General features: G+C 38.1%; 3 protein-coding genes across 4 annotated transcripts; 1 reads left to right on the top strand and 2 right to left on the bottom strand.

The window, feature by feature from the left end:
- Positions 1 to 1,734: 1,734 nt before the first annotated feature.
- LOC117150523 (cytosolic 10-formyltetrahydrofolate dehydrogenase) lies at positions 1,735 to 9,658 on the bottom strand. 2 transcript variants are annotated; one of them, XM_033317444.1, is made up of 3 exons: positions 9,528 to 9,658; positions 3,231 to 5,336; positions 1,735 to 2,766 (listed from the first exon to the last, which is right to left on the bottom strand). In XM_033317444.1, the coding sequence occupies exons 2-3, from the start codon at positions 5,328 to 5,330 to the stop codon at positions 2,137 to 2,139; spliced, it is 2,730 nt and encodes a 909-aa protein (XP_033173335.1). In that variant the 5' UTR covers positions 5,331 to 5,336; positions 9,528 to 9,658; the 3' UTR covers positions 1,735 to 2,136. The 2 variants fall into 2 exon arrangements, with proteins under 2 accessions (XP_033173335.1, XP_033173334.1); XM_033317443.1 differs by lacking the exon at positions 9,528 to 9,658 and adding an exon at positions 7,969 to 8,093.
- Positions 9,659 to 9,965: 307 nt separating this feature from the next.
- Positions 9,966 to 11,748, top strand: LOC117137662 (putative gustatory receptor 39b). Its single transcript, XM_033299221.1, is given in 3 exon segments — positions 9,966 to 10,850; positions 11,239 to 11,427; positions 11,486 to 11,748. Coding segments are annotated over 3 exon segments (1,131 nt in total). The 3' UTR covers positions 11,543 to 11,748.
- A 375-nt stretch (positions 11,749 to 12,123) lies between these two features.
- LOC117150522 (dynein assembly factor 1, axonemal homolog) lies at positions 12,124 to 20,839 on the bottom strand. Its single transcript, XM_033317442.1, has 5 exons — positions 17,548 to 20,839; positions 17,023 to 17,492; positions 16,903 to 16,967; positions 15,975 to 16,060; positions 12,124 to 15,919 (listed from the first exon to the last, which is right to left on the bottom strand). The coding sequence occupies exons 1-5, from the start codon at positions 17,678 to 17,680 to the stop codon at positions 12,234 to 12,236; spliced, it is 4,440 nt and encodes a 1,479-aa protein (XP_033173333.1). The 5' UTR covers positions 17,681 to 20,839; the 3' UTR covers positions 12,124 to 12,233.
- Between the last annotated feature and the right edge of the window lie 4,511 nt (positions 20,840 to 25,350).

The following is a 25,350-nucleotide window of genomic DNA, read 5'->3' as shown; positions in this document are numbered from 1 at the left end:
AAAAACATTTTGCCATGCCCATTCTAACATCCTAAGGCTGCCGAAACGCCGAAACTGATATAATTTTTTATCTCATTAAGCATAAAAAAAAACGCTATAGTCAAATGCTGCTACTATAACATACGCGATACTGAGCTAATGGAAGTACCATTAAATAGTAAATCCAAAGTGTCTTTGGTAAATCATAAATTGACTGTAAGCTACAATCTTTGAAATACATTTTTAAAAAGAAGACGCCACCCATATCTCGACTTTAAAAATTAAGATGTTGAAGAAAAATGAACCAACTGCCTAACGCTCAAATACGTTTAGGATTCATTTGTATAAGTACTCCGCTAAAGTGATATTGATAGAACAAGGTTCGAACACACCGGTCTTTTGATTGTTCCTCTGTCTGTTACTCTGTATGTAGTTCAGAGGGGAAATGGATAAAGGTAATTTAAAAAGCTATTCACGGTTAACGATATGGATTTCCTGTATTGAGTTCCGGAGGTGTTTCCAATCGAAAATGCACAACTTTACCGAATCTTCACAATGACAACTATTTCGTACATACCCCTTACAAAATACATTAAATTAAACAAAATTTGTATTAAAAACTGTTAAATGAATTAAAAAAAATGAATTAACAAGTTCCTCGAATATCAGATACCCGTTACTCAGCTTAAGCATTCAACATTATTGTTGAAAATTAACCAAATTAAATTAATAATTAAATTTCCAAAGTCTAGACGTTGCGATTATTGGAGGTTTTTAGAAGAAATTTGTTATAACTGTGGGCGTACCAGAACTTTTTTTGGTAAACCGATAGAAATTTAAAAGACAAATACAAGAATGAAATAAGATGGAAAAATAATAATTTTTAATATTTTTTTTATTTTAAAATATCGATAGATATCGGGGAAAGTAATGAGAAGAAATGGACAATTTGTGGGCATGGCAAAAGGTTTTTTTTCCAAATAGGATAAACTCCGATAGGAGTTTACAAAACTAACAAGAGAGAATGCTATAGTCGACTATCAGATACACCTTAATTAGCTAGTGGGAATGAACGCGAAATTTCATAATTTTCTTGGGATATCGATAGATATTGGGGAATAAATGAAAAAATTAAACAAATTAAAAATGGTTCCAAAGTGTGGGCGTGACCGGTTCGGCGGCTTAAGGCGTTAAAATGGACGTGACAAAAAGTTTTTTGTCAAATCGATAGAGGTGATGATGAATGATGAAAAAATATCAAACAATTTTTCAAAAGTGTGGGCGTGGTAGTTTTGAGTGGTCTTATGGAGTTAGAGTGGGCATAGTTTTTTGTCAAATCGATAAAAAATTTCAAGACTAATAAAAATGTATAAAAATATACACACATTTTTTTAAAATGTGGGCGTGGCAGTTTTGAGCGGTTTTAGTCCGTTAGACTTAGCGTGGGAATTTTTTTTTTGCAAATCGAAAAAATATCAAAAAATGTTTTAGAAGTATAGACGTGGGAGTTATGGGCGATTGTGGACTATAGAGTTTTCTTGTCAAATCTATAAAAATGAACAAGGCTAATATAAAAAAATATCAAAACAAATTTCAAAAGTGTGTGCATGGCAGTTCTGGGCTTTCCTGAGATCTCGACGTTCATACGGACAGACATGTAGACGGACAGGCTCAGATCGACTCGGTTATTGATCCTGATCAAGAATACATATTCTATATATTGTCGGAAACGCTTCCTTTCTAATTTTCATCGAATTTAGAATAACATTTTATTTTAAGAGTAACGGATATAAAACACAAAACATATTTGTGGGCGTTGGGTTGGGCGATTTGTGGCGGTTTGTCAACGTGACCAAACCTTTTTTGGCATATTTTATAAGATAAGCCTTTCCCGTTTCTCACTATCTAAGTTTGTAACTTTCCCGCTAAACTAGCTTTATTTAAAAAACCGTCGATCAAGTTTTAGAATTTTTTCAGCTGTTTAAAAACATATGTTGTTCCAGGTCGTGAAACAAAGATTTAATACAGTACGACAAACTTAAAACGATTTCATTTTGAAAAGGCCGGTCTTTTAACGGTGATCCACTCATTTTGGACTTACAATAGCAGTTGGAGCTTCAACCATTACACTCATACTGCTCCCGTGACTGCCGCCTTCTAATATTCAACTGTGACACACTTGGTCTTAAGGTACTCGTTGAGCGCCTCCTGCCCCAAGTCCTTGCCATAACCGCTTTGCTTAAAGCCACCAAATGGAGCTGCCACATCAGTCTTATTGTACAAATTGACGAACACAGTGCCGGCCTCAATGCGATCAGCAAAGTTAAGCGCTTTGCCAATATCCTTTGTGAAAACGCCACTGGCCAAGCCATACTCCGTGCGATTAGCCCGCTGCATCAAGGAATCTACATCGCTGCCGTTGAACTTGGATATTATCATAATCGGTCCAAAGGACTCCTCTTGGGCAATGAACATATCGTCCGTAACGTTCGTGAACACTGTGGGAGTAAAGAAATATCCCTTAAGGTGTGGGACTCGACATCCCCCGTACACCAGCTTCGCGCCCTCGTCCACCCCACGTCTACAAAACTCCAGAAGTTTGTCAAAGTGCGCCTTGTGGTTCTGAGGCCCGTGGGCCGTCGAGCGGTCAAGCGGGTCCCCGATGGTCATGGTGCGCAGATCCTTAAGAACGCGTCGGATAAATTCATCGTGTATCCGATCCTCTACGAAAAGCCGTCCCGCGGCGATGCAGTTCTCTCCTTTATTAAAAAACACCGAGGACATGCCCTAAATGAAAAAGAGGAAGTTACTGTTACGTATACATTGTACCGTTAGACTGTTTGGTACATCAATTTGTACTGGTAAGCAAAGTAAGATACTGTTAACCCATTTACAAATACGGAAATGCCCCGTATACGGACGGAAACGTCTGTTTTCAATGAAAATATTATACCTATTTAACTAACTCGTAACAGGTATAAGTATTTAACTTTAAAATAACATTTTTGATTTTAATTTGTTGTTTTTAACAGTACTTTCATTAATAAAGATGCAGAAACAAAAGATAAACTTTATAGAATTATCTTTATGATATCGTACTAATACATTATATATTTTTAGGCAACCGAATTGACCGCATCAACAACATTGTTCCCAATCTTATTTAAATCTAAAGCGTAAATGCAAAGATTATTTATATATCTTCCACCTTTAGTATTTTTGTTTTATCACTACAACATATTCTCACTTACGTGTCTGACGGCTTTGTCCATATCACAATCTGCAAAGATAATAAGCGGGCTCTTGCCGCCCAGCTCCAGGGAGCACTTTTTAAGGTTGGAGTCTGCGCATGACTTCATAATGTGCTTGCCAATGGGTGTGGACCCGGTAAACCCCAGTTTGCGGACCAGCTCATGATCTGCCACTGCCTGGCCCGCATCTGAACCTTTTCCAGGCAGGACATTGATCACGCCGGGGGGGAATCCGGCTCGGACAGTTAGCTCTGCAAACTTTAGAGCGGTCAGGGGGCAGGTCTGAGCAGGCTTTATGAGACAGGTATTCCCGGCGGCAATGCAGGCGGCCATTTTCCATGAAAGCATCATCAGAGGGTAGTTCCAAGGCGTTATTAAACCGCACACACCAATTGGCTCCTTACGGGTGAAGGTCAGTATGTTGTTGGGTCTCGCAGGGTTAACAGGGATTGTGTTGCCCTGGATCTTGTCGCACCATCCGGCAAAGTAACGCCACGCTTCGATGGACATTCCAACGTGGGTTTTAAGGGCTAGAGTGTAAACCGCTCCTGAATCGACTGACTCAATTGTGGCCAGCTCCTCCTTATTGCGTTCCATCAGATCAGCCAAATTGAGCATCAACTGGCCTCGTTGTCTGGGTGTTATCTGCCTCCAAGATCCATAAAAGGCAGAATGGGCTGCTTGCACTGCCTTGTCCACGTCGGTGGCCGAGGCGCATGCCACTTTACAAAGCACTTCCTCATTTGTGGGGTTAACAATTTCCAAAGTGCGTTGAGAATCGGCGTCAACAAACTCTCCGTTTATAAAAAGTTGTGTGGGCACTCGAATCTCTCTTTTGTTGGCTTTCAGCGTGAATGCCTGAAAGTTGAGCTGCTGGTCATCGGAACAGGCACTTGCCTGTCGAAGGAACCTAACCAGCAGGCTAAAGAATTCCTCAAACACAGGCGCCATGAAAACTTGCTCGTTCTGCAGCGGCACGTCAAAGGTTTCTTTAACTTCCTCGACTAAGCGTACCACGTCCATTGAACCAGCTCCGGATGCAAAGAAATCAGTCGATGAGTCGACATCTTCCTTAAGTATTGCCTTCCAAATTCCGGCCACCAACGATCGCTTCACCATTTCGTCCTCGCTGAAGTCAGTGATAGACTGGTCCTCAGCTTGCTTAAACCACTCGCTGGCATTTATTACCTTTGTACCACGCTTAATGCGGCGAATGTTGACAAAGGCACCGTCGGTTCCCTCTATAAGAAGACCACCGCTGTGTATCCAGGCGGTCTTTGTTAAGCCCCTTAGACGTAGAACTTTTCCATTTGACACGGGGCCAGCAGAGTACAAATGAGCACCAAATAGTCGAATTTGCTCCTCTGTGCCATTCTCATGTAGAACCGTTGCTATGGCTCCAGGAACTGAGTCCAGACCACGAACAAAGTTCCAAATTTTTTCTGCTGTAGCCTGAAGATTGATAACCTGATTTTCTGTTTTAAACATAGCCGGGTCGTAGGTTGCCCCCACTTCCGCCTGGATTATCTTGGGTGCCACACCACTAGCGACCATGTCCACGGCGACACCCATCGCCTTTACACCTTCGGGGTACAAAAACCGCTTGTATATGGTGTCCAGCGTGTCCGTGGGTTCCAGGTTTGTTTGTCGGGTTAGCAGCAGGGGTCCTGTGTCAAGACCGTCATCTGCCCAAAAGATGCTGAAGCCGGCCACCTCGTCCCCTTCGATCAGTGTCCACGATATAGCACTAGCTCCGCGGTGACGTGGGAGAATAGACGGGTGGTAACAAATGCTGCCCAATAGCGCCCCGTCAATCACCTCCATGGGAATGAATTGAGAACAGAAGGGCAACACATTCAGGGTAGCCCCCACGGACTTGTATTGTTCCAAGACCTCAGGTAGTGCCACGCCCTTGCGACGCCAGCATGCGAACTTGAAAACAGGTATATTGTGGATGATAGCAGTAGTGGCCAAAATGTCCTCTCGACTGCCTCTATCTGGAATAGTGAAGACTCCTACAATTTGGATATTTGGGCGATCCAACAGAAGCTCCAGAACATCAGCAGCAAAATTGCTCTGTCCTATAATTGCGATTCTCATTTTTAACTGAAAAGTGCATTGAAATAAAAAGGAACAAATAATATAAAAGGGATTTTTAATTTGTTTGGATTGGCTACATAAAATGTTAGTTTCCCCGTAATATTAAAGTTAATAAAACAGTTAAAGATTATTCATTTGTTTTCCTTTTCCATCTCATTAAAACAATGTGTTTTCCACAGTTATTTTCATACTCATTCTCGTTGATTAAAAGGGTACAATGGATTGATTCATTATAAAGTATGCAATAGGTAGAAATATGCTATTACGAAGAAAAAAAAAAAAAATTTTGATTATTTTATGAACTATTGATTATTTTTGAATATTTCGATAAACTTTAAGAAACGCACTCTCGTTATTGAGACAACAATAAAGAAGGGAAAGTAATGAAACGGACAAGTCTTAATCCCGCGAATACCGATGATTCCAACTGATTTAGCATTCGATTGGACAATTGAGCTTTTGAGCAATTGAGCTTTGCGATATCGGATTGTTTACAGTAATAATAAATCAATAATTTCTTTTAAGTTGGGGGTGTCACGTTTTTTTTCCATTTATGCCAAATGGCCAAAATATTTTTCGGTAGATGACGCGTCTTTAGCCAAGTCAAGTTCACACAATGTCCTTCTGTATGGACGCTGATCTCCGAAACTTTATATCAGCGGACGGCAGTCCACGTAGGGAAGAAATGCACATAAGAATTTGCGAGGCGGCTACTACACGTATACACTGCGCATCATCAGGTTAGGGGCGCTAAACCAAAAACCTTTGATGTGAGATATTTACAAAACTGTTTAAGCGAGAGCTTAATTCTATAAATGAAATGTGTATATGGGATGCAGTTTGTTGTTTATAGATTTTTATTTAAATAAAAAACATCCATAAATGGGTAAATCAAAATTTTGTCATCAGGATAGCGCCACTACGAAAATTTAAGTTTTTTCGATTCATTTCGAAAAATATTTAAAGAGGAATATTTTTAAAGGAAATTAATAATGAGTTGATCCTCCTTTGTTTTCAAGGACTTCACACATTTGTTGGTGAAGTGAATCATATATTTTTTTTAGGTAATCCAACGTAATCGTAGATAATCTTTAGTGGCATATTGTTAACCACCCTCATATACCTTCCTAGCCAACCATCCCAAACCATATATTATATTAAGTTCTGGGGAGTATGGTGATCATTCCAGAACATTTACATTTTCGCTTTAAATACATGTTTTAACCGCACATGCAGTGTGGATTGGGGAATTGACGTGCTGAAAATGTCATTCTAGATTTCCAGAAACGTGTTTGTATGGAAATGGAAATGCAGTTATTAATACACAATTATAATTTTTCGCGATATTTTTTGGTGTTACAACTGCAAATTCACAGCGACCTCCTGGACATTTGGAGGCGTAACAATCGGCAAATAAGTTATGTTTCAGATTACATTTATTATAGACTTTATGCCAAAAAAATCGAATTCTGGACCACAGTGCTGTGTAAGCGGTCCAAAATGTGCTCCTCTTTACGCAAATCATAATAGTAATGATGGTATAGCCGTCTGGTCCCTACAGATTAAATTTCTTCTCTTCTACGACATAATGCCTCTCAGACCAGATTCTATGAGCTCGGCAAAACTCAGGTGAACTTTTTCGCAACTTATTAAGAAGTGTTTTTTTTTCAGTTTTGAATGTTTAGCTTTCTAAATCAACGATTTTATCGGGTTTTCACCACTTTTTTCACGAATTTTGGCGGAGGGAGGGTATTCGACGTAGTGACTTTCGATCTGCCGCGTTAAAGACAAGGTTATTGCCACCTTTATAGTTTTTTCCATAAGTTTCCTTGTTTTTAATAAAATTTATTATAGTTTTGCGATGTCTGCCGGGTTTTTCTGTAATTTCATGAAGAGAAGGATATGATTTTGGATTTCTGCGAGGATAACAGCGTTCCTCTTCTAATTTTTTTTTTGTTAGGTAAAAGTAAACTTTTTAATTTAACAGGGGGCGCGAATCTAATCTAATGATTCAAAATAATATATAATAAATTTTCGCCGAAGGTAAAACAAAGCAGATCTAAAAAGATAAAGTTTCTTCTCAGGACCTCTTTTTTATCCTCAAAGAAAGAGGGATTATCAGTGAACAAAAAACAATAACATTGATAGATTTTCGTGGAATGTCAAATTACAGAACGTTTCCGACCATACATATAAGGTAGATATATTCTTGATCAGGATCAATAGTCGAGTCGATCCTGTAAGGTTAGGCTGTGAGATTAAGCATTGTAAGGACACAGACGAGTGTATGTAGGCACGCCCACAAACCGAGCAAAGCTGTCACGCCCACACTTTTGAAAAATGTTTTCATATTTTTTCATATTCTTACACGTCTTGTAAATTCTAATGATTTGCGCCCACAAACCGTCCAAATTTTACACGCCAAATAGTCGCCACATAACAAATTCCGACAAAATCATTTTCAGTGATTTTCATACAACAACAAGAGAGAATTCTATAGTCGAGTTCCCCGAGACTAATTGTACTGTAGGCAATAACGCGATGCCTCTACATATATGTACATAGCAAATATGTATCAAATTTCGTGGTCCGAAAGTTTATTCTTAAGGCGACTTATTTAAATCAGATGTATACTAACAGCCATTACTGGTGACTACTTTTCAGCACTTTAAAGAAAACAATATTAATCAGGTAGCTTTTAATATAGTACTCTACACTCCGATTTCACTTTGGTATTTTCTCAGAGCCCGCAAACTATAAACTGACTTCGTATTTACAATTCGGGCCGTATTTATACCTTGACAGCACTTGAGCACTTCATTATCGTTATCAACTATTAAAAAAAAAAAATAAACTAGAACGGAAGCTTGATTCGACAAGCCGAAGCCGTTATACTCTTGCAATAACAACGGACGGGCAGTTATATCGACTCAGTTGTTTATTCAAATCAAGAATATATACTCTCTACAAGGGTATAGAAATATGTATGCAGCCTATTGACTCTGTTGTCAGCTCTCTTTAGCTCACAATTAAATTATAGAAACGATTTATTATCAGCGGAAACGTAGAAAATCCGAAGCAATAACTTCGGAAAGCGAATATGATTAGCGTACTAATTTTTATACCTGTTGCTCGATGAGCATGGTGTATAGTGGATTCGTTGAAAAGTATGTAACAAGTACAAGGGACCGTTTTAACTCATCCGTAAAACATTTCCGTTTTTGCGTCCAAATGAACTTTAAAACCTTTAGAACAATAAAAAGTTAAAAGTAGAGGTTAATCAAAGAAATTCTGGTGAATCCTACCGTAAACCGTACAAAATCTCCAACAACGCTAAAGTCTCCCTGGTGCCCACATGCTTAAAGTTTTCGTAGGTGATTACCCGTTACTCGTAGAGTAATAGGGTATACTAGATTTGTTGAAAAGTATGTAACAGGCAGAAGGAAGCGTTTCCGACTATATATATATTCTTGATCAGGATCAATAACCGAATCGATCTAGCCATGTCCGTCTGTCCGTGTGAACGTCGAGATCTCAGTATCTATATCAGTAAAAGCTAGAAGGTGGAGATTCAGCATACAGATTCTAGACACAAGGACGCAGAACAAGTTTGTTGTAGTCTTGTAAATTTTTATTGATTTGCAAAAGAAAAAAATTTTGCCACGCCCAATCTCACGCCCTAAAACCGCCCAAAACTGCAACGTCCACATTTTTGAAAAACTTTTCAAATTTTTTTAAAATTTTCTTAGTCTTGTAAATTTATATAAATTTCCCGAAAAACGTTTTGTCACGCCCATTCTACCGCCCTAAGTCCCCGAAACTGCAAAGACCACTTATTTGTAAAATTAATTGATCTTTTTTCGTAATATTATTAGTCGCTTAAATTTCTATCGATTTGCCAAAAAACCCTTTTGCCGCGCCCACTCAAAAGCCCTAAAGCCGACATACCGGTCACGTCCACACTTTTGAACAATTTTAAGATTTTTTCTCATTTTATTCCCGTTTATTATGATAAAATTTCGCGTTCGCTTTCACACTAGCTGATTATCTGATAGTCGACTATAGCATTCTCTGTTGTTTTTTTGTTTGGGGTCATCAATATTTAAATAATAAAACGTTTTTTGAAAACTGGACGATAATAGTTTTTTTTTTGTTACAAGTTTTTTGGAAAGATCCATCGCATCAATGCATGCTTACCTTACATAGGTCTATAGCGTTCCTTCGCACTTCTATTAGCTCCGTAATGGGTATCTGACAGCGCGGCCCTCGGAGTGCTTACTCCCGTTTACGACCAGAAGGCTGGACAATATTTTTTATTGGAATTAATATTGTTCAAGTCTACAACAAAATTATATAAATTCCATTAAAAAAATTCAACACATTTATTAAATGACTATTTCTCCTGAAAGTATTGTTTGCATTGGCATATATACATTTGTATATGTGGAATATTTCCTTAAGTAGCAGGTAATTCAAAAAGGTGGATTTCTAGTTGGTTAGCAATAACGGAACAATATTGACTGAGAAGTCAAGTTATCCGATCAATTAGCTAAATAATAGCTCATAACGCTAAGTGGTAGAAGTTATTCAGGAAATATCATTTAGTTAGATTCAGTATATTTTCAACCGTACGGCATGCTCTATTCCTTTCATCCGTACCTCAAATACTTTGCCCTTCTGGGGCTTGTGCCTTGGTCAGAGAGTTGTGCCCATTCTAAGCTCGTACAGAAAGTGTACTCAGCGTTCCTAATAATTTTAAATGCAGTTGATTTTGGGATTTTCATTTATTTTCCTCAGAATGCGGAACTATTTCTCTCTCTTATGGTCAACGTGATTGTTTTCGTAGATAAGATTGTGTGTGTTACTGAAATTATACTGCAGGTGATGGTTCACTATGATGACTACTTTAGGTTCTGCAGGGAGATAAACTACTTGGGACTTCGATTGCAGTGCGAACTTAAGATACATGTAGGGCGGTTAAAGTGGCAGTCGTATGCTAAAATTCTAGTACTCGGTATTGGATTATTGGTGACGGTGTTGCCCTCCATCTATGTTGCTCTAAGCGGTAGCCTTCTCTACTTTTGGTCCTCCCTCCTGTCAATCCTTATTATAAGGATGCAATTCGTATTGGTTCTTTTGTACGTAAAATTGCTGTGTCACCACGTGAGTCTGTTGGGCACACGACTTCAAAAAGTACTAGAGTGTCATACTATCGGCGCCAACTAAACTTTTGACGGTAATGCCAATCGGCTTTGTTCCCTGGAGTTTCTGTTAGCACTTAAGCAGAGCCATATGGAACTGCATCATCTGTTCACCCACTTCAACGATCTTTTTGGCTGGTCCATACTTGGTACCTACGTGGTTCTGTTTTCAGATAGTACCGTCAATATTTACTGGACCCAGCAGGTTCTGGCTGAGGTTTATGAATACAAATACCTTTATGCAACATTTTCCGTTTTTGTACCGTCATTCTTCGACATCTTAGTGTTTTGCCGTTGTGGAGAGTTTTGCCAACGACAGGTTATAAAAAAAACAAGGAAGAAAGCTAGCTTCGGCAAGCCGAAGCTTATGTACCCTTGCAAAAATTTATATTATGAAAAAAACGAAACAATTTATGATCAAAAACAAAATCAAATATTCCCATGTTCGCTTTATGATATTGTAGTCAAATTTTGATCAAATTCGAATCAAAAATATATTTTGTCTAAAAACTATCAAAACCATGAAATAGGATTTTATTTACCATTAATTAGCTGAACTATTTTCAACTCTTCCTGTAGGTATATGCTATTTTCGTTGCTGAGATGTTTATCAAATTTATATATTGTCGAATAATTTATAGAATTATAATTTTTTTCTAATATTTTCTAAAAGGAAAATCCGGCTATATAACTTCCATATGATATAATGGTGCAATCTGTCTAGTTCGGACTTATACCTAGTACCTGCAATTATACTGATAGAAACGAACGAATATGCAGGCGGACATGGCTATACAAACATAATGCTAATCAAGAATATACTCAAATATATACAAAATGTATTGGCTATCAATGCTGAGGGCTTTATGAGCACTGATAATTCGCTTCTAATGTCGGTTTGTATGATTTCGTTTCCAGACTAAGTGCTATTTAAAAATATATTTACATTTTCAGATTTTGGCTGCGAAAGTTACCTATTTAATCGTGCTTATGCAATTCAGTTCAGTGTAGGAATTGCCTAACGCTTTTCTCTTATGTAAACAAGACTACGAGAATGTATGAAACAACATATAACACTGCATAAAATTATCACACGTCTTTTTATTCCAAAACGGGATTTAGTTCCTCGGCGCCATATATATTTTATTGTTGATCTAGTATAATCGCCGACAAAGTGCAGGGGGTCCAAAAAAGAATCCTGATAAGAAAAATTTCAAAACTTAATGAACTGAATAAGTTTCGATCCTGAAATTTTGGAGCTGATCAATAAGAATATTATTTTTCGCTTGGTAATACTGATAATCGCAGAACACTGTTATCAACGACAGCCAAGTGATAACCCAAACGATTGACCTGCGATAGAAACCAGCAAGCAGTCAACAAAACGAACCGGTTTCTTTGATACACAATAAAACTGCGATCCGGTTTCAAGTAGTTCATTGCGTGCCAGTTTCGTTGGACACGGGGAAAGGAGTTATAGCCGAAGTCCATCTAATCTTTTTATAAGTGCTTTCAACTTTTTAAGATTACTGCTACTTTAGCGGTACAAGCTGGATTTTAAATTTAAGTTTCTATGCGTTATCATAATGGGGAAATTAAAATACATTTTATTTGCGCTTTTGAATATTCGTCCATTTACTTATTATAAATAAAAAACAATTGGAAAATGATTACATTTTAACAAATTAATAGGGATCGACTTTTACTTAAAAGATACCTGAGCATTGACACAGAGCTCTTCGATCACAACGTCTCCTTCTTCGCTCAGAATCTGAAGATTGCACTGAATTTGTTCCGTTTTTACACCGTCAGAATTAATTTGGATTAATGCTGGGTCGTCAAAGTATTCAATCCCAATGAGATCAGTTGTCGAAGTATTAAAAGAAGAGCAATCTGTGATTATATTTCCAATTTCATTTGGCAAAGTTTCTGAAGTCCTGTTTTGGGATGCGCTCATAACACTACTTAATCCCATATTATGTGTTGGTGTTTCTTTAATTTTTTCAAATCCTTTGAGGCTTGCAAATTGATCGCTGTCATCATGCTTAGATGGACATGAGTTTCCATCGCAAATGTGTGTACTGTTATATTCTTCCAAAACTACTATTTTTTTATCTTTTTTTAATTTTGTTTCCTCAACTGTGATATCTGTAAGAATATCAGCATCGTGACAATCTTCACATTCATTGCATTCCCCGAACGGTTCCTCATTTAGATTCGCAATCGTCTCCGGATCAAGAAATTCGTGTAGTCGTTCCGCTATTTTTGCCCACTTGGCCTTAGCGCCTTCAGATAGCTCCGAAGTAAAGGTTTTAGTAGGCAGTATATTATTTGTTGAAATATGCATTATATTTGGATTATAGCGGCAGAGATTACTCCGAGTAGCTTCTTCAAGCTCATGGACCATTTTTGAGTCCGCTTCAAATTCTTCAGAGTAGAACGATTTGAGAACTGCGTCGGAAAGATTAGGTGGCTCTACAACAACTACTTCTTCGCCAGATTCGTAGTCAGTTGAAACATCGGATTGTATATCGTCGTCTATACTTTTGTTTGAGGTCTTGACACTTGGATCGCTATTTTTTTCAATTATATCTGAGCTCTCTTCATTGTTTGTGTTCTTGTTATTAATAAATTTGTTGTTTCTAGTTGGTTCATTTTCTGAATGTGCAAGGACAGAATTTGTAATTTTAATATTTTGCTCGAAAAGCTTAGACCCACCTATGGATAGCTTAATGGGACCTAACTCACTAGAGGTTTCGTGCGATACTAGCTGAAGCTGATGCTCGCGATCCTCGTACTCTTTCATGCGAAGAACCATTTTTTTAAGAAGGTCATTCTCCTCTTCTTCTTTTGAATTGTGTGACTTTGGCTTGCCTACATGCAAGGCAACCCTGGAACACATAGTCTGCAACATCTCAGCTTCCTCACTATTCAGCTGGGTGTTCAATGATCCGGATTTCATGTAAGCTTGAAGTTCATTATAACTTCGCATGCAATTGATGGCCGGTTCTGAGTCTTCGGAAGCGTTAACTTTCTGAAGATCCAGTTTCTGAAAAAATTCCGCGTCTAGGTTGCAGAAGGTTGTCATAGCTTCCAACGAATAAAATTCGTCTTCAGCTTGGTCATTTTTTGTACCTTCTATAATATCGCCCTGCTTTTGCTTCAACAAATTACTCATTACATGATCTTTCGAGTCCTGTGTTTTGGTACCAAGTCTTTGAACCGAATTGCCAGGTGTATAATCATTCTCAGTTGTGTCGTCGTCTTCGGACTCTGTGTCACTTATTAGGGCGGGTGGTGGTGGTAGTTCTTCCAGATCCCCGGAATCTTTCTTGACAATCATCAACCGATTTTCGACCAATTCCAAGGTATCCTCATATTTATCTCTTTGATTGAAACAACGCGTAGCAGATGCTGCCACGCGCCGTTTGCGCTTCTCAAATTCTTTGGCTACCTGGGAGTTTAAGCTTTCTGCCGTATCCGCGTATAGCTCCGCAAGATTTTTAGACTTTAGCAACTCTTGAGCGGCATGGATTTTCTCCACACCCGATGTGGGGTTACGGCCCAGCATCAAGGGCAGCTTTGGATCTACCATGGAAGAGACAAAGTCAGAAAATGTGTCCAAACATTCTCGAAGGCTTTTTCCTCGCGCCGGATCCTCTAGTGCAGGGGGGACCAACTTTTCCAATTTCGGTTCAAATGAGTAACTGAACTCCTCGTCAGATTCGATAGGACCGAATTTGAAACTTTTGGGTTTCTCATGACACACTAACTCGTTAAACGTAAGCTGAACTATAATATCGTCTAGCAAGGATGTACAAATACTAACAGCGTCACTCTCATTACTGAAAGTGTTTTCTTCATACTTCACCTTCGTGCTTATATCATACACGTTGTTGGTCTCCTTTTCAAGGTCATGCAACAGCTTACCTAAAGCTTCCTCTTCCTCGGCCATTTTTTTATCCATACGAACGCAAATTTCATTCGCCTTCTCGAAACATGTACTATTTGTTATAGATTTCTTGAAGATGTCTTCTTGAGCAGGAGTTTCTTTGTTTTCGGGTAGAGTCAATTGAATCAAGCACTCTTCTTGATGCCAAATGGAACTAAGTGCATCACACCCAGTACCAAAGATGCGCTTCGGTATATTTTCTGTTGCATCATCCAATATTTTGGCAAATAATTGGTCTTGCTTGTCAGATTCCTTTGAGAAAGCAAACTTTATGTCACTTAGTGATTCCTCTTGTGCTTTGGTTTCTTCTGTTAGCATAATTTTCATACGCCGGTCTTTGAATTGCTGCTTGAGAAGTGGAGAGTGTGGGTCCTGCTGTTCTATCAGATCCTCTTCATCTGTTTCACTGTCTGTACGAGCAGTCTCATCTATTGAAATCCCGATCAAATTTGTAGTGGACTGCCTAAGTTCTGCCAGATCCTCTTCCATTTGGCGACCTATTTCCTCTAAGTCATGAGCGCACTTTTCATTTTCAATGATACTGTCTTTTTCAAACAGTGTTTTGTCCTTGCTTTTGGGTAAAAGGTTGAACTTGATATCTTCTTCATAAAACCTAGGAATTTTTTTTTCCTCGGAAAAAAAATTGTCGTGCACATGGTGTGGATATGTGGTCTCATTTAGATTTAAATCGAGTGTTTCATTGAGCTTATCATCGTTATCAGCTGTAAAAATTTCGTACATTTCGTTTAAAAGCTTGCTTTCACTTTCTTTGATGTATAGTTCTTCCTCAAATTCCTTACATTGAGCATCATTTCTTAGGACAGTACAAGTTTTATCAAAACCTTGTTTCAGCTTTGAACTGAAGTCGAATTTAGAGTTCATATCTTCGTTAGATTTAATTATATTCTGGCATGAAACAATGTCTTCCACATTTTGTATTTCTGCGTCTTCGTCAAAAGCGTTTTCCATTACAACTGGTCGTATGGAAGTACAATACATCGCACTTTTATCATTCACATCGCTTGGTTCGTTTATAAGCTTTATTTTCGGATCGGTTTTCTCTTCTATAATAATCTGCGATACCTTGCCAAATACGTTAATATCGTTATTGACAATCTTTACGTTGCTCACTTTAGTTTCACAAAGGACTGCTGGACGCCCCTCGAGTGTTCTACGATTACTCAATTTCTCTGCTATAAGATCGTCCTGAGAGCTGGTGCCATCATTGTCTTCCAGAGAACTAGATGAGCTGGTACCGTGCTGTGAGATAGGCTGTTCACCCGACACCTCCTCCCATAAATCCTCGACACAACCGTTCTCAAGCTCAACTTTCTTACGGGCAGTTTCGGCACATGTATCGTCTTCTGAATCGCTAGACCTTAGCAAAGGAACATGCTGATCAGGTGGACGGTGACTATTGCGCATACGTATGGTACCTTTGTAAAATGACGGGTTAGATGACAGTTTTCACATTCATAATATTCTACTTACAGTTAATGCTTTCGCGTGTTTTCCTGCGCTCAGCTCGGTTCCAACGATTATTTTCCTTGCGCTCTCCTTCATAGCCATCACGCTTCCTACGTAAGCAATTCAGCATAGTTATATATATTTGCAATGCTTTTTACTGTATTCGTTGTAGGTAACAGGCAGAAGGAAGCGTTTGCGACCGTGTAAAGTTTTCTTAATCAGTATAAATGTTTCGAAAAGCGCAAGTTTGTTGACCCATGCTGCGCCCACTCTAACGCCCTAAAACCGCCCAAAACTGCCACGCCCACATTATTGAACATTTTTTTTTATATTTTTCATAATTTTATTAGTCTTGTAAATTTCTATAGATTTGCCAAACTACTTTTTGCCACGACCACTCTGACGCCCTAAAACCACCCAAAACTACCACGCCCACATTTTTGAAAAATGTTTTGATCTATTTGTACACCAAAAACACTTCGGCAACGCCCCTCCTTACACCTACCTATTTGGAACAGTAAGTTACAGAAAGTGTAACAAACAAGAAATGGTTAAGTTTTATTATTTACAACTCTCTTTAAAAATTTTTCGATTAAATATCAGATAACAGTTACTTAGCTAAAAGCTAAAACTAACTTGACTTCTATATTTTTAGGTTTACTTAAAAACAAATAATACAAAAAAATACAAATAATTAAATTAAATTTTTACACGCCCCTCTAACACCAAGAAACTACTCCCGCACGTGTTGCTAATTTCTATTAGTATACCAAAAACTTTTTGCGCCACCGTAACGCACACAAGCCGCACAAAACTGTCACGCCCACGCTTTTGCTTATTTGATTTTGTTTCAATTATCTATCAATTATCAATTATCTATAGTTCATGAGAATTCGAAAACTCTTACTTCTACTTTTTGTTGTGCAAAGAGCCGACACTAAAATGAGCTTACCAAGCCTCAGCACATGCTCGATCGCGAGGAAACACAGGACGACTATCCAAATAAGTAAGTTCCTTCTGTTCGGGTTCCGGAGTTATAATATTATGATCATGGAACAAAAAAGATACTTACACAGGCTAGTATCAATGTCTTCCGATACTGGGGGAGTCGGGAAACAACCGGGTTTCCTTGCAGAACCAAGACCTTCAGATTAAGCATCTGCTCAAATATTTTTACAATCAAAATATCGTCTATTCTGTTGTTTGATAAATCTAGCACCGATAGTGTTTTACATTGAATCAAGTCTAAAAGGCTCTCACTGTCTTTAAGATAGTTTGATGCAATGGTAAGAGTATTTAAAACTGGCAAGACATTGGTCCCAATGTTTTGTATCTTCCGAATATGATTAGAACTCAAATTTAAAGTATCTAGCTCACGACATGGGTCTAAATTTTCAATTTTCGTTATAAGGTTGTTTTGGAGAAAGAGACACTTCAGTTTGCTTAGTTTCTCTAAGCCCTGAATTTCGGAAATGGCATTGCATTCTAACCACAAACACTTAAGCTCTGTATACTCTTCCAAGCTTTCTATGCACTGAAAACCTGAAATAAATGTTTTTTTTATTCTTTTCTTTGTAAGAAAGATCTGACCACTTACCCTGATAGTGCAAATATAGTACATCATTTAATCGTGGTGTCTGATACAGCTTGTCTTTCTTGCATAGTTCTTTTAGGCCCTTGGGTGTCATGCGATTAAGACCAGTTATTTCTTTACGATTGGCATTAGACATTTTGTTTTTTCTTTAAACGCGTTCTCAAGTATAATATTTAAAATATATTATTTCTTATTTGAGTAAAATACTGATGTTTGAACAGTTCCAGAATAGCACACTTATTGTTTTTGTCTTTATTGAACAAACACACTGTTCATAAGCACAGATTATAGATTATTGTAACCAGTGGTAACGAACACATACAGTTGCGGTAACAATAATAGCACCATAAGCACATTTCGTGTTTGTCCCAGCGTTTCTGTATTTTCTGACATTTTTTCATCATTTTTTTCACTAAACTTAAACAAAAAAAAAACCTCAAATTTATGTATGTATGCACGTGCATAAACCCGGACCCGTTTGGTCTAGTTCCCAAGAAGCGAAAGTTTCCTAGAGGAGTAGGAGCTTAGGGCTCCCAAGCGACAAACCTAAAACCGAAATTTTAATTCAAAATATATTGATATTTTTCGTGCCTCAAGGCATTTTTTGCCTAATTGCTAAGAGCCGTTAGCCTTAAGGAAGTTTCGTTTATGGTAATTCACTTAATTGCGGAAAGTACTGCAATTGGCTTTAAAGCAGCATAGAATAGGAAGCGCGCCAAAATCAAGCATCAAAGAAAGAAAGAATAGGGAATTGAGAGAAAGATAGACCAAAGTCTTGGAATTCGCAAGCTCGCCAATTCTTCGTGAAAAGTGAGAAATAAACGAAAAAGCGGACAAAAAAAAATTTCGCGGATTAGTTAACCCACCAAAATTTGGCGTACATCGAAAGAGAAAAGGCGAATAAGGAAAAACAAATAGCACCCTAAAAGCGGAAGAAAGAAGAGGGAATCGAGATAAAATATTAAAAAAGGAAAAGTATGATCCACACCCGGAAAAAAAGAAGTTTACCGCCAAGCGGCAATAGCTAAAAATGCGAAGTCTCCAACCGTCGACATCGACGTCTTCCATGGCTCCCAGGAGCAAAGAGGCTGAAGTCAAAGGTAAAAATCCAGTGAACCAAAAGGTCATAAACAAAGATAATAAAGAATCATAATAATATACATTCATTATTATTATATAATCATTATCATTATATTCAATATACCAACCCATATAGCGAATGAGATCTTCAAAAGCAAATAGAATCTGAATCTCCAATAGCATCAGTTAAAACGATATTGAAAAAAGATAAAAACAATAACATGAAACTAGCACTAACAGGCAGGGTTAAATTCATTTTCTATAGGCAGGAACTACCCAAGGAAATCAAATTTCTATATTTAAAGGTGGCGGTTCAACCGTTCGTACACTTCTTGCAGTGCTTCAAGCGCGGTGCTTCAAGCGCGGAGTAGATCTTAGCAAAGAGGTGGTATGCAACAGCACAGAGTGCGCAAACTGCAAGGGTAAACATGTGGCCGCTAATCACTTTTGCCCGGCTAAGAAAAAAGCATATACCAATCAAAAAGCAAAAACTTTGGAAAATTCAGGAGGTCCGCGCAAGGTACCCTTTTTTGTTTCAAAGAGAAGCCCCGGCTTTTCAAGACCAACATTCATACCCCTCGCCATCCTGGCATTATTAGCAAACTAATAACACTCTCAATAACTCAATCGAATCGGCCAAGAGTATTCACAGCCTTAACTCTTACGCCAAAGTAGCAAAAGAACCAAATACACAAAGAAATCATACTCAGAATCACTTCAACGTAGCCTATGAAAAAAATAACAGAATTTATAACGGAAAGAAATAACAACACAGGAAATTTTTTAGAGTTATTAAGGGATATAATCAATAATACCAACGCCGACCTGGACGCTCAGCAAATTTCTAACGCCATTAACCTATTTAATCAACCAAGCCAAACAACATTTTGCAAGTAAACATTCAATGTTTGAATAAACTAAACAATAAACAGCTCTTAAACATGAACCTAGTGAATAACAATATTGACATAGCCATCCTATCTGAAATCTGGGTCAAAGGCAACACAGACTGCAGCTTTACAGATAAAAATTTTTTTGGAAAACCAAGAGAGGATGGCTACGGTGGCGTTGGCTTATATATCAAAAACAGCATCCAATTTAGAATCCTGTTCATAGTCTGTCTGTTGATAGGATAGAAAACATAGGAATCCAAACTCGGAACCCTAAGAATAATTGCAACATATTTAGCCTATATATTCCACCAACCACTACAATAGAACACTTCAAGCATGGTCTCAGAGACCTTATTAATTATGCCGCTAACTTACCCAGCCCTAGCATAATTGGAGGGGACTTCAATTCAAAATCAATATCATCATTATATGTCTTAATATAACCTTTACCTTAATCTTAACCTTTTCTCTCAGTCCAGACCAACATTCGGTTCTAGATCAAACTTTCTGAAACAGAATCAACTTTAACATTTCGTGGAGCTCCTCCAAGTCGAAAATTTCTAACAGCAATCACTTCCCGATTGAAGTTATAATTAATAAGATAAATACTAATGTCACAATACAAAACACTCCACAATAGAGTGACATCTGCCTTCGAAAGTGTAAATTTTTCAAGCTTAGACTCCATTTAACAATCTTTGGACTACATAACCAGGGCAGACAAAATTAAAATCACAGGACCAAACAAATACGAACCAAAAAAAAAAATTGTGGTGTTTAGAAGCAGAAAAGTTACTCCGACTTCGAAACGCAGCGAGGCAGAAATTTTATTGTACCAAAGGTATGAAGATGCCCGAAAGTCATTAGCAGCTGAAAAGACTCTTCAAAATTTCATAAGAAACAAAAAAAGATCAAAAAGCCCATCCATCTGGAATAGCATCAAATATTTTAAAAAATACGAACAGATTAAACGAATTAAACACATGGGCTCCAAAAGAAGATGAACAATTCCTGGGAATGTTGAAAAACAACCTATCCACGAAAGCTATATCTCCCGACCCAATCAGGGAACCAACTGTATCGTTACTACATACGCAAAACCCATTTATATAGCATATATGTATAACATGTTATAATACGTTATAATGTTACGTTATATGTTATAATATAATATCTCCCGACCCAATCAGGGAACCAACTGTATCGTTACTACATACGCAAAACCCATTTATATAGCATATATGTATAACATGTTATAATACGTCTACGTCTATTAGCTTTCAAAGCGAACGGTCGTGTTTTTTTTGCTCCCCGGTTTTTATTTTGTGTTTGTTAAACCAGCCGTGGTTTTTAAAAAATTTTCTTTAATTATCATATATTTAAACATAATTATTAAAGATCCGTTCGCTTCGCGAGTGATTCTTTTGTGATTTGTGCAGTAGTTTAAACAAATATACAAAGTAGTTTGCATTTTTCGTCTCTTTGTTTTGTTTACTCTCCCTTTTTGTGCGTTGTTCGCAGTGGTGTTTGGTGTTGTTTTTTTTGCATGCACATAAACTGCACTTTTCGCTCTCACTCTCTCTCTGTCTTTTTCGCTCTCCCACACAAAATCTAAATTTCTCAGCTTGCAGACTGCTCTCGTGCGGTTCTTTTAACAGCTCGCTTGAAAGTTTTGGTCTTGTGTTTTCGTGCACGCACAGTGGTCTGATTTCAGTTAAACATGGAAACCGTAAATGTTGTCTGCTTTTATAAAAATTGTTGCCAGGTTATAAAACCTGAGCAGCCAAAAATGACTTGTTGGCTATGTGATAGAATTGTGCATACTAAGTGCGCTGGTTTTAATGGCCGTACAAGTGATGACCTAGCAAAGGGTAAAAATCTAAATTACTGTTGTGATGCTTGCCTTGTGGTTGAGAACGAGATGAAATCGTTTATGCGCCAAACTAAAGGTGGCTTGAAAGAACTGATCAACAGTTTTGGCGTAGCTAGAGATAGTTTTCGTCGAGCCGATGATCTTCTTTCCGCGCTTAATTCACAGTTTAATGGCCTTAAGCTATTAGATGAATCTCCAAAGCGCAAAAAAGCCGCTGGTGGTAGGCTGCCTAAGGCCCCGCAACCACGGGCAAATGATCAACAGGACTCCACAACTGATCAGCTGTCAATCGCAGCAAATCCACATATGCTGCTAAGATCGGCAGCTAAAAAAGATTCGGAGCAATCCGATCAATCAGCTGTGGATGGACCCCACCCTGAGATTGCTAAAAATTCCGAATTGTCTGCACTGGTTTCTCAACCAGTGATTCCACCTGTCTCGATTAGTTTACCACCACAAGGGAACATTGAGTCCGGACTACCGGCACAAGTTGGCGCTTCAGAAATACAATCTGGAGCGCCAAAACCCCTCGCGGTGGTTCCACTAAAGAAACAAATTTTTGTTTCTCGGCTTTCCCCTGATCAAACATCGTCGGATGTATTGTCTTATATACAAGACAAAACAAAAGCCGATAATATAAAAGTGGAAAAATTTAATTTCTCTTACGCTAGGGACATATCATCTTTCAAGATAACTGTCCCAAACGAGCTCTTTTCGACCATATGTTCGGGTGATTTTTGGCCGGATAGTATGGTGGTAAAAGAGTTTGAAGCTAAGATCAAAAATAAGAAAAAGGTGTCCGTGGGAATTAAACTTCCCTCACGTGGCCAGACCACTGCACCATCCGCCTCTTCATCTTCTTCCTCTTCAAAAAACTAACTACAAAACTTACTATCTCCTATCAAAATGTTAGAGGCTTGCGTAGCAAATTAATCAAATTGTATTGTGATAGTCTTTCATTTGCATCCCATATTATAGTGCTCACAGAGACTTGGTTAAAGCCGGAGATACTCAACTCCGAAATCTTCCCAGGTATGTACACTATATATAGGTTTGACCGTCCCTCCAGACCGGGAGGTGGAGTCTTAATTGCGGTTAGATCTACCCTCGCGTCGGAGGAGTTACTTTTGGACGATTCCCGTAACTCGGAATTCGTATGTGTAAAGCTGTCTTTTTCCGACAGATCAGTTTATATTACGTGCTCCTAAATTCCGCCATCTTCTGAATTCCCGGAATATCAGAATCATCTGTCCGCTATCCAGTCCATCTTGAATAAACTTTCTGACAAGGACCAATTGGTAGTTCTAGGTGATTTTAATATACCTGGCACAATGTGGTCCCCAGAAAAACAATCGAATATCCTTCTCCCTTTAGCACAACATGACTTTATTGACGGCTTGCTCGACTTATCGCTGTCGCAAGTTAATTATATTCCAAATTCTCTTGGTCGACTTTTGGATCTATGTTTTGTAACAAGTCCTGAAAGTGTGTTTCTGTCCAGGGTAGTACCTCTTACTCAACCTGAAGATCAATATCATCCTACTTTCGAGGTGGAAATCGACTTAGGTACGGTATTAAAAGTAAATTCAGAGAAGTCAACAAAGCGAATTTTCTGTTTTCGCAAGGAAAATTTTCGGAGGCTAAACAATTTTATAGCTGGCTTTAATTGGTCCGATCTTTACCCCTGCAACATAATGGCGGATGCGATTAATATGTTTTATACCGCAATTAAATCATTTTTTGACTCTTGTGTTCCGATGTACTATCCGTCAATCTCTAAACCTCCTTGGTTTAATAAAGAGTTGACACACCTAAGAAATGTAAAGTCCAGACTCTATATGAAATTTAAAAATACCGGTTATCAGTCCATCCTTTGTAAATATTTAAGCGCTCGGTTAAACTTTACCGTGCTTAATGCTAAGTGCTACAAAAATTATTTAAACCGTTGTAAGTTCCAGTTTGCACAGGATCCGAAACAGTTTTATAATTTCGTTAGCACTAAGCGAAAAACAAGTTCTTACCCTTCCTCGCTATTTTTTCAAAACACTACGGTTACATCGGATCAGGCAATAGCCGATCTATTCGCCAAGTTTTTTCAAACAACATATTCAACTTTACCCCATTCCGAACAGCCATACTCTTATGCGGTATCTAAGTCGAATCTAATATTTTGCCCCACTATAAAGGAAAGCTCACTGCTTAACGATCTTCAGCGTGTTAAACCGGTCTATTCGCCAGGTCCCGATGGAATCCCTGGCTGTGTGCTCAGATTCTGTGCGGAAGCCTTGTGCAAGCCTCTACTGAAACTGTTTACCTTATCTTTGGAATCTTCACAATTCCCTCATATATGGAAGGAGTCCTTTGTGATTCCTCTTCATAAAAAAGGTAGCAAACTGGATGCAAGCAATTACAGAGGAATCTCTAAATTGTCGGCTATCCCAAAACTTTTCGAAAATGTTATCACTCCTCATTTGCAGCACCTTTGTAGATCAATCATATCACCGTGTCAACACGGTTTTATGAAACTCAAATCTACAACCACTAACCTCTTGGAGCTAACTTCTTTCGTAATACAGGGCTTCAAAAATAATCTTCAAACAGATGTCATCTACACTGATTTTAGTAAAGCATTTGACTCTGTTAATCATTACCTTCTAATAAAAAAACTTGATCTTATAGGTTTCCCTGTTGATCTTCTAAATTGGATTTTAAGCTATCTGAATGGCAGGACACAACAAGTCCTCTTTAAAAATTCGTTATCTTCTATTCTCCGAGTCACATCCGGTGTCCCACAAGGGAGCCCGCTTCTTTTTACCTTATTCATTAACGACCTCCCCTTAATAATAAAACATTCGCGTGTACTTATGTACGCAGACGATGTTAAATTATGCCTCCAGTACAAGGACACTTCTTGCCATTTGGACTTACAATCCGATCTAGACCGATTTCAAATATGGTGCCGTGATAACATATTAGACTTAAATGGCTCCAAGTGTGAAGTTATGACCTTTTGTCGTGCCAACCCAATACGCACGACTTACACTCTAAGTGGGTGCTCACTGGACAGAATAACACGAGTTGATGATCTTGGTGTTCTTCTGGACCCAAAACTAAAATTTTCTGACCATATTTCGTCTATTGTCAATAAGGCCAGGGGTGTGCTTGGTTTTATAAAAAGGTGGTCTAAGGAATTTGATGACCCTTACTTGACTAAAACCTTATTTATTTCGTTAGTCCGTCCGATTCTCGAGTACGGATTACCTGTTTGGAGTCCACAATACGCAGTCCACTCGGACCGCATTGAATCGGTCCAAAAAAACTTCTTACTTTTTGCCTTGCGGCGCCTAAATTGGGATGCAAACCATATATTACCTCCTTATTCCAGTAGACTACTTTTAATTAATTTACCATCCCTAGCTAACCGTAGAACTATGCTTGGAACAGTTTTTATTTGTAAGCTTATTCGTGGGGATGTTGAGAGTCCCGACTTGATTAGTCGGCTTAACTTCTCGGTTCCAAGTAGATTCACTAGAAACTATATACCCCTTATCTTAAATCATAGTAGATCTAATTATGAGTTGCATGACCCTTACAGAGTTTTATGTTCTGACTATAATAGACTTTATCCTATTATCTGTAATCTTGACTCTCTGCCGCTATTAAAACAATCGATTTTATCTTTTCTATTACATAATTAGATCTTACTAACACTAATATTTAACATAGTTATTCCTAATTATATTCATTTCTTCGTTCCTATTCTATTTTTTATATCGCGTCTATATCTTCTCGCGAATCGAGCCGTACGATACACGGCAGCGCCCCTCGGTCTTTTGGGCGGGAGGTGTGGCCGTGGGACCCGTGCTACGAAAATAATATTTATAATAATATAATAATTTTATTAATATAATATAATAATAATATAATATAAAATTTATAATAATATTATATAATAATATA

Source organism: Drosophila mauritiana, chromosome 2L, assembly GCF_004382145.1.
Source record: "Drosophila mauritiana strain mau12 chromosome 2L, ASM438214v1, whole genome shotgun sequence".
Classification (NCBI taxonomy): domain Eukaryota; kingdom Metazoa; phylum Arthropoda; class Insecta; order Diptera; family Drosophilidae; genus Drosophila; species Drosophila mauritiana.
This window is presented reverse-complemented; position numbering and strand designations above follow the sequence as displayed.

What these genes read in the sequence shown, in the direction of transcription:
- LOC117150523 (XM_033317443.1), bottom strand. An exon ending in TGGACAAAGCCGTCAGACAC is followed by an intron (nt 2,767 to 3,230) that starts GTAAGTGAGAAT and finishes TTTTTCATTTAG; the next exon opens with GGCATGTCCTCGGTGTTTTT.
- LOC117150522 (XM_033317442.1), bottom strand. Translation starts at nt 17,680, where the DNA reads ATGTCTAATGCCAATCGTAAAGAAATAACTGGTCTTAATCGCATGACA. An exon ending in CGAGCATGTGCTGAGGCTTG is followed by an intron (nt 16,061 to 16,902) that starts GTAAGCTCATTT and finishes TTGCTTACGTAG; the next exon opens with GAAGCGTGATGGCTATGAAG. An exon ending in AACACGCGAAAGCATTAACT is followed by an intron (nt 15,920 to 15,974) that starts GTAAGTAGAATA and finishes CATTTTACAAAG; the next exon opens with GTACCATACGTATGCGCAAT.